Source organism: Pteropus alecto, unplaced genomic scaffold, assembly GCF_000325575.1.
Source record: "Pteropus alecto unplaced genomic scaffold, ASM32557v1 scaffold125, whole genome shotgun sequence".
NCBI classification, from domain to species: Eukaryota; Metazoa; Chordata; class Mammalia; order Chiroptera; family Pteropodidae; genus Pteropus; species Pteropus alecto.
Genome location: NW_006436888.1, coordinates 4,894,457 through 4,906,697, shown reverse-complemented (window position 1 = coordinate 4,906,697; position 12,241 = coordinate 4,894,457). Strand labels below are relative to the sequence as shown.

At 57.8% G+C, this 12,241-nt stretch overlaps 1 protein-coding gene across 1 annotated transcript in view; it reads left to right on the top strand.

Moving 5' to 3' along the window:
* The window catches only part of DISP3 (dispatched RND transporter family member 3), a 43,838-nt gene extending 32,309 nt beyond the window's left edge, over positions 1-11,529 (top strand). The window contains exons 11-21 of the mRNA XM_006914358.2: positions 218-331; positions 1,095-1,231; positions 2,315-2,499; positions 4,406-4,536; positions 4,606-4,778; positions 5,727-5,853; positions 6,434-6,579; positions 8,726-8,885; positions 9,588-9,698; positions 10,130-10,296; positions 11,167-11,529. Of these exons, the coding sequence (XP_006914420.1) occupies positions 218-331; positions 1,095-1,231; positions 2,315-2,499; positions 4,406-4,536; positions 4,606-4,778; positions 5,727-5,853; positions 6,434-6,579; positions 8,726-8,885; positions 9,588-9,698; positions 10,130-10,296; positions 11,167-11,529 (1,814 nt within the window). The remainder of the gene's footprint in view (positions 1-217; positions 332-1,094; positions 1,232-2,314; positions 2,500-4,405; positions 4,537-4,605; positions 4,779-5,726; positions 5,854-6,433; positions 6,580-8,725; positions 8,886-9,587; positions 9,699-10,129; positions 10,297-11,166) is intronic.
* The last annotated feature ends 712 nt before the right edge of the window (positions 11,530-12,241 follow it).

The window sequence follows — 12,241 nt, the reverse complement described above, 5'->3', positions numbered from 1 at the left end:
GCAGGTGCCTTTTTCTTGCTTTAAGATTCCTGTAAATTCAGTATTTGATGGTTTTTTCAGTTCCATTTAATTTCTTTCAGACACCTGACATCCCCTCTCCCAAACTGAGGGCCCTGGGGACTATGCCCCTGGGGTTGTCACCAATCCCAGCCTCTGCCTTCCCCTGCCGGCCCCAGCCAGGGTGGCCTTGGTGTCCCTGACGTGGCCCGGGGGGTAGGTCTGTTCCAGGAGAAGCCCCACAGCCTGCAGAACAACGTCCGGACGTCCCTGGAGAAGAGGAAGCGAGGCTCAGGGGTCTCTTGGGCCAGCCGGCTTGAGGCCACACCACAGGGTAGGTGGGGACTGCGACCTGGCTAGGGAGGGGGTGTCAGGAGCCCTGTGAGGAGAGCAGATTAAATTCTCTTGTGAGAACCAGAGCCTGTGCTCTGGGTCACTGTGGAGGAGTTAGGTGCGGGGTGAACTCAGGGTCCTGTCCCACAAGCTCTCCCCAGCCGGAACTGTGGGCTCCCCTCCTGCCACCGCTCCAGCCCAGCCTGTGGTGCCCCATGAACCTGCCCTATGCACTAAAGGCATCCTGAGTGGGAGAGGACAAGGCTCCTAAATACTGAGGCCTCCATCAGAGGTGGGGCGCTGGGACACGTATAGGGCAGTTCTGTATGACCACTGTCACCCCATCTGTGCCCACCATTGCCACTACCAGCACCAGCCCCACTGTTCATATTGTGCTCCCATCTTTGGCACCACTGCCACTGCCTAGTCCATGCCAACACATCTTCACTGTGACTTCCACCATTGCTGTCACACCCTCCTCCCGTGCTGCCACCGGAAACTGGCAGCTGTCATCATGTTCTCTGCTAGCCATGCCGCCACACCATCCTGGTGACCACTGCTTCCCTCACCACCCATGCAGCCACCCCACCCTGGTGATGACTGTTTTCCCCACCGCCCATGCCACCACTCCATCCTGGCGTCCCCCACTACCAAGGTCAGGCAGGGCTCAGCTCCCCACTCAGCAGAGAGTAGACTGCTCCAAGGTCAGGGGAAGCCAGTTGAGGTGACTGGCCACCCCATCCATCCCTCGTTTGTCCCCACAGACTCTCCAGGCACCGTGTACATCTCCAAGGTGAAGAATAAAGGCCACCTGGCTATCTACAGGTTCTCCCTCAACGCCAGCCCGCCTGCTCCTTGGCAGCTAGTGTCCCCTGGGGACGGGGAAGTACCCTCCTTCCAGGTGAGCCCGGGCTGTTGAGAAGCGAGCTGCCACTACCAGGGGAGAGGGCCCTCAATGCCACACTGGTGGCCAGTTAGGGAGGGGGAGGCCGGGTCTGTGAGGCTGGAGCTGCTGCAGACAGATGAGGACCCTTTCCTGCCATTAGCCAGGGCTGTGGCGGGACCTGCAGAGTGGTGATGAGAGCATGGGCTTCTGAGTCAGCCAGACCTGGGTTCGAGTTCTGGCTCTGCTGTTTATAATCTGTGTGTCTTTGGGCAAATTACTTAATCTCTCTGAGCCTCAGTTTCCTCGTCTGTGAAATGGGGATATAAGAAGCACCAGCCGGGGTTGGAGGTGCATGATGGAAGGCCTGTGTGTTCCATAACATCTGGAACAGTAAATGCTCAAAAAATGGTAGCCATGAGTTAGATTGTTGTTCTTAGCAGCTGTTTCAGCACCCCAGAAAAGAGCCTCTGAGGGCCAATACAGGCTTCCAGTTTTTCCCTCGCAGGAATCGTTTGTTTCTTTAACATGTTATACCCTCCAGGGTGACACTTACATGAGGAGTTTGAGGCGTTTCCTGACTTTGAGCCTTTCAATTGCTATCCCCAGTGCCTAGAAAGCTTTCCTTCCAGCCTAATGCGTGCTGACTCCTCATTCGGGTCTCAGCATAAATGTCACCTCCCCATAGAGCCTTGTCCTAAGCGTCCCTCTCAGTTTGCCCTCCTCTTCCCCTGCCCATTTATCCTGTGTCTTATCATCCTGATTGTTTCGTTCATAGCCCTTAAAGGAATCTGAAGCCCTTGTAATTGGCAGCCCGGCTTGCTTACTGCTATATCTTCATTGCCCAGCTTGGGGCCTGGCATGGATGAGACGTTCAGTTGAAGGAAAGACTGAGGCTCAGAGAGGGAGGGAAGGATTTTGCCTGACCTTCCAACTCAAACCCAGGCCTCCTGAGCCTCTGCCCAGAGCTCTATCCCTCAATCTGGGGGCTATGACAGGGTGGGACACGCTGAGGAGGGAGGGGATAGAGCCTGAGGCCGGGCCCAGGCCAAAGCAGCCTCCCAGAGTCACGTGTCTTGTCTCTGTCGATCCACTGCTTAGGTATATAGAGCGCCTTTTGGTAACTTCACCAAGAAGCTGACCGCTTGTATGTCTACAGTAGGGCTGCTCCAGGCGGCGAGCCCCTCCCGCAAATGGATGGTGACGACCTTGGCCTGCGATACCAAGCGGGGCTGGAAGTTTGACTTCAACTTCTACGTGGCCGCCAAGGAGCAGCAGCACACCCGGTAACAGAGCCTTGCAGATAAGCCCGTTTGCAACAGCACGGCTGCCCTTCCCTCCCTCTCTCCCCCGCTCCCTTGAGGCCAGCAGGCACCTTTAAGAAACCCGTGTCCACTTCCACACTTCTGTTCAGATATTTCTCTGCCCAGGACAGGGGAGTGGGGAACATTGGCAAAGATGCTGGTCCATGATCTGCCACTCTCTCTGGGTGACAGTGGCCACCTCACTGTCCCTCAGCATGCCAAGCAGTTCGGATAGCAGAGCCTCTGCATTTGCTGTTCCCTCTGCCTGGAATGCCCCTTCCCAGCTCCTCGTGTGGTTGACTTCTCACGATTCGGGTCTCTGCCCAGCCGCCTCCTCCTGGGAAAGGCTTTGCCTGACAGAGCTCCCGCCCCCATTTAAAATACCCGCTCCAGGTCTCTTCCTGCGTCACCTCATTGCTCTCTTTCTGGCCCCGTCCACACCTGGAATCGTACTGACCTACTGGCTCATTACCTGTCTTCCCTCAGGAACACGGACACATCCCGCAGTGAGCACTGTGACTATTATTCCACACTGTGTCCCAAGCACCTGGCACAGTGTCTGACACATAGTGGGTGCTCTGTAAACACTTGCTGAATGAATGAATGAGTGCACTCTGCCCTTCCTCTCCAAGGCTCTTGTCCACTCTCAATGTATATAATTAATTCAGAAAATATTTAATGTCCCTCCCCTCAGACTGTAAGGTGACAAGAGACATGGTTGTGTTTACCTACCCTATGGTGTGCTCAGGCCCTGCCTAGTGCCTGGCATGATGTAAGGGCTCCAAAAAAATACTGTACTCTGTGCCTCAGGGGCTCTCTGGGCCAGCCGGGGCCGTCTCTTCCCGTTTTGTCCCCTGATACTGGCCAGGGCCCTCCATTCACTCATCCGCCGAGGCCATGGTAGCCGAGGATCTTCTCTCTCTTCTGTTCATTCATTTCGCAAACATTGAGCACCGACTGTGTGCCAGCATGGTGCCAGTGCTGGGCATACAGTGGTAAACAAGACAGATGTGCTGCTGCCCTTGGGGCGACTAGCAGGAGACAGCAGCTAACAAGCGAAGCACAGCGTCATTACAAATTTCGATACAAGCTCTGACAGAAAGAGCCAGGCTGCCATGGTCTACGGAACAGCAGTGGGGGCCCCACACTGGAGACACATGGAGCTATGGTCTCTGACGCGGCCTGCCTTCAGGACATCTAGCACCCACATGAGGCTGACCTCCGCTTGGGGCAGAGGGGTGTGGCATGGAGACAGGGGGATGACCAAGATGGGCTCACTTAGCCCTTTTAGCCTGGCCTACCTTGGCTCAAGGTTGCGGGGGTCCCTCTGCTTTCCCCAAACTGAGCCCAGGGCTGGGCTCGCTCTGCACATACACAGCAGTGACTGGGGTCCGGTTTCCTGGATGATCTTAGAACACTCTAGAAGGAGCCTTGAGCTCTATTAGTGGTGAGCAAGCTGAACGTAGCAGCCTTTCTTCAAACAGACACTCGAGTCTCTACAACTGTTCAGGTTGAGGTGGGGCTGGGAGGGTGGGTGGTGGGGAGTGGATAGCAGCGAGATGCTTCTGAAACAGGATCCCCCAAGGCTGGCCTTGGGGCCCCTCCGTGAATTCTTTCACCCCCTGGAGGGCAGTTTGGAAACTGCTGGTCTCCTCCAACCCTCATGCCACAGGTGGGGAGACAGACGCATTTAGGGGAGGGGCCTTGAGCAGGCCCTTTCCGTGGCCCTGGACTAAAATGAGCCTCCAAACCCCAGCCCCCAACCAGAGACCAAACCCCTGTGCTGGTGGAGTCCCGATCTGTCCCCTGAATATGGCCACACTTGCCTCACCCCCCAGGATCCCCCTGGCCTTCCTGGCCTCAGTCCCGGCCTTCCTTGCCTCCGCAGGAAACTGTACTTTGCACAGTCCCACAAGCCACCCTTCCACGGGCGCGTGTGCGTGGCACCTCCTGGCTGCCTGCTCAGCTCCAGCCCCGACGGGCCAACCAAAGGCTTCTTCTTCGTGCCCAACGAGAAAGGTACGTGCGGGGAGGTTGTGGCGGGGCCTGGGGGGCCCACCCCCGGTACAACTGTGACTCCCCCTGCAGGGCCCAGGGCCCGCCTCTCGGCCACCTTTGGCTTCAACCCCTGCGTGAACACAGGCTGCGGGAAGCCGGCGGTGCGGCCGCTGGTGGACACGGGGGCCATGGTCTTCGTGGTCTTCGGCATTGTCGGCATCAACCGCACGCGGCAGGTGGACAACCATGTCATTGGAGACCCGGTACGTGGGCCCACTTTGAGCAGAGCCAAAGGGCCGACTAAGCACGCTTGCAAACAACTACCAGCCCGGGGGCCACCTTCCCAGGCCCCCACATGCTTTCACCAGGCCTGACAGGACCCCCACAGGCCCCTGGGTATCATTTCTCTTGAGGGTTGAACAGGGTTGAGCTTTTAGAATCACCCGTAAATCTGAGTACATCTGGGGGCCTGAGCTGCCTACCCCTCACCACTGGGGGCTGGAATGGAAGTGAACACACGGGTGTGTAAAACCACCTGCCCTTCCTGCTGCAGGGGGCCCTCGCAGTGTGCCTCAGCTGTGGTACCCCCTCCCTGCGTGGTCTCCTCGCTGTACGTGTTTGTATCCTACGCTGGGCTCAAGTGTTTGAAGGGAGAGGATCTGATGGAGCCATGACCGGGTGTGTGATGGGTGCCTGGCACGTAGTGGGTGCTGAGCGTGTGGTAGGAAGGACTGGACGTGGGCACCGAACTCCAGCCTGGAGAAGTCGGTCCGGCTGGGAGTCCAGGATCAGATGCGAAGCAGTTGGGAGCCAGGTGGAGTGGGAGATTTTTCAAGACCAGACCGGTAGCCCAAAGGTGTTGAGGGGAGGGATGGGAGGCCAGGAAGTGACTAGGCGGACACTGGAGAACAGGTAGGACTTGGCTGCGCAGAGGGAGAGGAGAAGGCAGGAAGCTCAGGTGAGAATGTTGTGAGTTAATCCAAGGAGGCGAGATTAAGGGGGCCTGGGCGGGGTGGGCAGTGAGGGAGCAGAAGGTACGACTGGGGCAGGCAGGGCAGGCTTAGGTGGGGACCAAGGGTGACATGCAGGGTTCCAGCGTGATGGCAGCAATGGCAGCAGGGAGCTGCCGGAGGTTCCACCTCGGGCAGGACCCAGGACTGAGTTCCCGACTCACTGAATGGTCTACGCCGGCTTGTGTCTCCTTGGGAAAGGGCAGCGTCGTCTATGACAGCAGCTTTGACCTCTTCAAAGAAATTGGGCACCTGTGTCGCCTCTGCAAGGCCATCGCCAGGAACTCGGAGCTGGTGAAGCCAGGCGGGGCCCAGTGCCTGCCCTCAGGTGTGTGTGGGGTCTAGTTCCTCAGAGGGAGGAGGGACCGGGGGCATTGGGGTCCAAGGGTGGACAGCCCCAAGGACACTCATGCCTGGCATATGGGTATCTACAGACACATGTCTGCTTGAATGTCCACACCAGGGCAGGGAGTACGTGAACGTTCGCATGTCTTCAAGAGAGTGGGCTCGTGCGTGAATGTGCATTGGCCCAGAGGTACCCGTGTGTAAGGACGCGTGCAGTGTGTATAAGCACACCTGCAGGAGTAGCTTTTCCAAAGTTGGGAGCAGGTGCTGGCCCGCAGGTGACCGGGGTGATGTCATACCAAGGCTCTCCCTGAGGGCACAAGACATCATTCTACACCCTGATGGCAGATAGATGTTGTCGGTTCCCAATGACATTGCCGATGGTTACACATACTTTTTGTTAATTTTATTAAATGTGTTGGGGTGACATTGGTTTACACCTGGCAGGTTGTGGGGAGGGCATGTGCCTCCCACACTCAGACGGGTGAGTACATGTGCACGGTGGGGTGGGGCGGGGAAGGCCCAGGCCCCACTCCGACCCACCTCTCTCCTCCTCCCTGCAGGCTACAGCATCTCCTCCTTCCTGCAGATGTTACACCCTGAGTGCAAGGAGCTGCCTGAGCCCAACCTGCTCCCAGGGCAGCTGTCACATGGGGCTGTGGGTGTCAAGGAGGGCCGAGTGCAGTGGATCTCCATGGCCTTCGAGTCGGTGAGCCCCTGGTGGTCTTGACAGGCACAGTGCAGAGTGCCTCATGCGTGTCACCTCTGATCCCTAGTCCTCGTCCCAGATTGGTGGGGTTGCTCTTCAGAGGTGGATACAAAGCCCAGAAAGGTGAAACTGGTTGTCTAAGGTCACATGGTTAGTGAGTATCAGCATCAAGAGTTAAGCCAGCCATCTGATGCAGAGCTCTGCCTTTGTCCCATGCGGGCTGCCAGCCAGCTCCCACCACTTTCCGTCCCCACCAGCCCCGGGTCCGTGTCGTTTTGCAGCCTCTGGGCTGCAGGGTCAGGCTGTGGTGTTGCTTGTGAAAGTACAGGATGCTCCTCTTTGCCACTGGGGGGCCAGGAAGTAGACCATAGACCCCGATGCTGAGCCCCCCACCAGCTGGGTTTTAAAGCCAGGGGACCGGCCATCCCACACCTGGTGTCTTCCTCTCTCACCTTGACACTACCAGGGCCCCACCTTGGCACACATACGCACACGCCTGACCTGGGCATCTGCAGGCCTCACGGCCCTGGCACTTCGCTCTGTGAGGTTGGCCACGTCTGCCCCTGCTGCCTCCGTGCTGAGACCCAGGGTCCAGTCCTGCTCTGACCTGGTGTGCTGTGTCCTTGAGCAAATCAGTTGTCCCATCTGGCCTCAAGTTCCGCCTCTGAGGAACAGGGTCGCAGATCCCCGCCTTCCCTCTGACAGCCATTGAGAAGCAGCAACGAGGTCACGTGAGGGCGTCGGAGAATGAGAGAAACGAGGACCAGGGTATAAGCGGGAGCTGATTCTGTTTGCCGGCCCCCAGCCCTGCTTTCCTTCCCGCCATGTGTGCCACACGCTGCACAGGCAACCAGACCTCCAGCCACCAACAAAAAAGGGTACAGAGACCCTCCCAGCCCGAAGGAGCCCCAGGCTAATGCAGACACCAGTTCCAAGCCCAGAATGTTTTTTTTTTTAATTGAGGTAAAATATACATGATAAATTGACTATCTTAACCATTTTTGAAGTATATAGATCAGTAATAAGTACATTCACATCGTTGTGTAGCCGTCACCACCATCCATCTCTTAACTTTTCATCTTCCCAAACCGAAACTGTGCGCACTGAACACTAAGTCCCCATTGCCCTCCCCCAGCCCCGGTAGCCACCATTCTCCTTTCTGTCTCGGAATTCGACAACTCTAGGTGCCTCATATAAGGGGAATCATACAGTGTTTGTCTCTTTGCGTCTGGCTCATTTCACTGAGCATAATGTCCTCCAGGTCCATCCATGTTGTAGCATGTGACGGGATTTCCTTCTCTTTTAAAGCTGAAGCCACAGACAGTTGCAGAGAGGAGGGAGCCCCTGCTCAGACTCCTCCGCAGGATGTCACCTCCAAGCCGGCCCCCACCAACACGCAGACCCACACGTACACGCAGATGCATTGTGACCGGTTTGTGCTCAGGGAGAGCAGGATTGGGCCACATACACGGAAATTCCAGGACACAATGAGTGCCTGTCTCGTCACCATTCCCTGAAGAGCTCTTCTAGCTGGCCACCGTGACCCAGACATGCCATTCCTTCCTGGACCCACAGTCCAGCCAGGAGATGGGCGGGTTGTTGGGCAGACACAAGAAACTGATTCACAGGCCAGAGTTTGGATCCCCTCCTGCTCAGGGGCATCTGGCCACATTGTCTGATCCTGCATTTGGCCACCCGAAAAGTTAATAGGTTTCTCTCAGTACGCTTCTTGCAGAGCCCAGAGGATACCCATCTTGGGCTATCAAGGAAGGCTTCCTGGAAGAGGCAGAACCTTAGCAAGCCTTGAAGGATGAGTGGGAGCTGGCTTGCAGGCAGAGGGAACAGCACGTGCAGAGAGGGTGGGACATGAGAGTGTGGGGGTCTCTGGGAGTTGAAGATGGTTCTGTTAGGAAGGGACAGGGACTTTGGAACTTGCTACCTCTATAAGAATCACATGTGCTTACCCCAGAGGCTGTTGGGAGGTCGTCTTAGCCTGGCTCACCCTTCACCTCCCCCACACATACCACACTCCGTTTGCAGGTGGCCAAGGATGGCTGCATCTGTCCCGGAAGAAACCAGCCACAGCCTGGGAAGGGCGAGTAGGCCACAGCCACCTGCCCGCCTCACTGGCTCATGTCCCCCACAGACCACGTACAAGGGCAAGTCCTCCTTCCAGACCTACTCGGACTATCTGCGCTGGGAGAGCTTCCTGCAGCAGCAGCTACACACGTTCCCAGAGGGCTCGGCCCTGCGCCGAGGCTTCCAGACCTGCGAGCACTGGAAGCAGATCTTCATGGAGATCATAGGTGAGCAGCAGCCCGGCCCCTCACCCCGGGGGTCCCAGTGGGGCAGACAGTGGCAGCGGGGTGGCAGCGGGGGACGGGGAGGTGACCAGGGCAGGAAGGGCCTGGCGCGGCCTGTCTGAACCACATTGTCATCTTCTCAATCCTGGACAAGAGCCATGGAGAAACCGGAATGACCCAGTAGCTGGGAACATCAAGCAGTGCTGGCATTTGGGTCCCCTTCTGCTCGGGGGCATCTGGCCACATTCTCTGATCCTGAATTTGGCCACCTGAAAAGAAACAGTAATGACCATTATGGCAGCTCAAAGTCACTAGGAGCCCTTCTCGGTGCCAGGCCCTGTGCTGAGGACCTGACCTGTGTTATCTTTTTAAACTCCAAATAGGACTTTTGGGGTAGGTCCTGTTATCGCCTCATTTTACAGGTGAAGAAACGGAGGCTCAGAGAAGTCAAGTGGCTTTCTCAGAGTGGTACAGCTAGCTGTGACTGTGCCCATCTTTGTGACCTCAGAGATCTCTGAACCGTGGGGGTGAGGGGAGGTAGTGGGCACCCCTCCCACACAGCCCAGCTGAGGACCCAGTGGTACAGCTAGCTGTGACTGTGCCCATCTTTGCGACCTCAGTGATCTCTGAACCGTGGGGGTGAGGGGAGGTAGTGGCACCCCTCCCACACAGCCCAGCTGAGGACTCTCTCCCCTCATCTTGCAGGGGTGCAGAGCGCCCTGTACGGCCTGGCCCTCTCCTTGCTCATCTGCGTGGCTGCAGTGGCCGTGTTCACCACCCACGTGCTGCTCCTGCTGCGAGTATCTTGGGTATGTGGTCGAGGGCCGGAGTCCTGCAACGGGCAGGGGTCCTGCTGGCGGCCTCCCGTCAGCAGGTGTCTCTCAAACCTTAACTGACCCATCTCCTCGGTGAAGGCTTCCTGACCACCCCACCCCACCCCACCCCCAGCAAAATGCCCCTTTGCTCAGTGCTGTCTGGATGGCAGTCATTCATGCCCCACAAGTCTTTGCTCCCTGAGGTGAGCCAGATATTGCTGAGTATAGCTTGCTGTCCAGTGACGTGTTGCTGTACCTGCCCCTATCCCCCAGTTCTCTCTGGCCCTGTCCTTCCTGCCACCAGAGGTGGGGGCTCTACTCCAAACTTTACCCCATTCCCCAGGGGCCCTCTGATTTGCCCAGCATCCCTCCAAGACTGTGTGGGTGGGGCCAGGTCTGAGCTGCCTCCCTGCCCTCCCCTGCCCCCTGCAGGCATCGTCTGCCTCGTGGTGACCATCATGTACTGGAGTGGCTGGGAGATGGGCGCCGTGGAAGCCATCTCCCTGTCCATCCTCGTTGGCTCCTCCGTGGATTACTGCGTCCATCTGGTCGAGGGCTACCTGCTGGCTGGAGAGAACCTGCCCCCTCACCAAGCTGAGGTGAGTGCCTTGCCTGCTCTGCCCATCCCAGTGAATTTCCTTCCACCGCAGTGCAGCTGAGGGACCCCCAAGGACAGTTGGACACCCCCAATGCCCAAACCCCAACCACGATGTGTTCTAGGAGCTGCGGTTTTCGGGGCTGATCTCCTGGGCGGCCTCAGGTCCCGAGGCAGCTCCACCAAAGCAGTGCCATGGGCCCTGGGAGGGTCCACTCCCCCAGCTTCCGTCTCCCTAAGTGAGCATGAGGGGTTGGGCCAGGCGATGTCCAAGGGCCCTTCTTGGCTCTCTGAGTCTGGATCTCATTCTCCAGCCTGGGAAACAGGGCTGGGCCCTTCATTCGTGGCCCCGACGCCGCCAACTGGCCCACTGGCCCTCTGTGGCTTAGTGAGGACGTGCCCATGACTCAAGGCCAAAACCAGCTCTGGGTCTTATAAAATTTGGGGGTTTTTTAAATTTGGAATTATATTGGTGTGAAAACATTCATAAATATGTAAATTAAATTATTTATACATTTAGCTGTTTTTGGTCAAAAGAAGGAAATCAGTTCCAATCAGGGCTCCCATTTACAAGAGCCTACCAGGAAGATCAAAAGCATCCTGGTCGTCATAGCAACATTTAACACACCCCCACTGTGTGCTGTCTGCTACTGCAGGGGAACCATTTAATCTTCACACCAACCCTGTGAAGTAGGTGCTATAATTATCCCATTGATGGAGGCAGAATTGGGGGCCTCCCGGGGCAGGGCTAGCCTTGGGCAGAGGTTCCATGTTTAGCCAGGGTCCGAGCCCCCATCCCGAGGCCTGGGCAGGGTGGGATCCCGCTGTTCTGTCAGGTCCCCTGGCCTCAGTTTCCACTCCCCCCCACCCCCAGGACGCCCACTCGCAGCGCCAGTGGCGGACGCTGGAGGCCGTGCGGCACGTGGGAGTGGCCATCGTCTCCAGCGCTCTCACCACGGTCATCGCCACGGTGCCCCTCTTCTTCTGCATCATCGCCCCATTTGCCAAGTTCGGCAAAATCGTCGCACTCAACACGGGCGTCTCCATCCTGTACACGCTCACGGTCAGCACGGCCCTGCTCGGCATCATGGCGCCCAGCTCCTTCACCCGGACTAGGACTTCCTTCCTCAAGGCCCTGGGCGCGGTGCTCCTGGCGGGGGCCCTGGGGCTGGGGGCCTGCCTGGTGCTCCTCAGGAGTGGCTATAAGATCCCCCTGCCCAATGGGACCTCCCTATAGCCTTGGCACCGGGTCCTGACTTGCTCGCTCTGGTCCAGCGGGTAGGGACGAGACGCTTGTTCTCTGACCTCAGAGCCACTTGGTTTCCCTGCTCAGCTCCAACTAGTTTTGTTCCCAGGACCAGGCCGGAAGGTGCCCGGCGGCCTAGTGTCAGAGCTGACGCCCAACTGTGTGGCCCACACTGTGTGGCCCACACAATGGGTGGTGAAGCCGGCTGCCACCCCACCCCACCGGGCTGCTGGCAGCCACACCGGGCTGCCCCCGACAGCATAAGAGGACAGCCCTCCTCCCACGCCCAGTGACCACGAGGTCAGGTTATTTGCTAGAGGGTCTCTCACTGCCTCCGTGCTCACAGCATCTTTCCAATGTGGGTGTTGCACGGCCCCCATTCAACAGGTGTGAAGACCGAGGCACAGGAGGCAAAGTGACTGACCTGTTGCTGGGTCAGTGGCAGAGCCAGAGCTACTTCCCGAGCCCCATGCTTCCCTTGGGGACTTTGCAGGAAGAGCAAGCACACTGAGTTCAAGGGCAGGGGTCTCACACCCCTGCTCCTCCTCCCTTCCCCTTCAGCTTTACCACAGCCAGTACCGGGTGGCCCCATAGTCCTCCTCAGGCCTTTTGATCCTGACCTGGAAGGACAAAGGGACCACCTGGGGTTCTGCATGTCCTACCCTCAGCCCCAGCTTCAAGGGGCCCTTCTAAGACCCTCTCC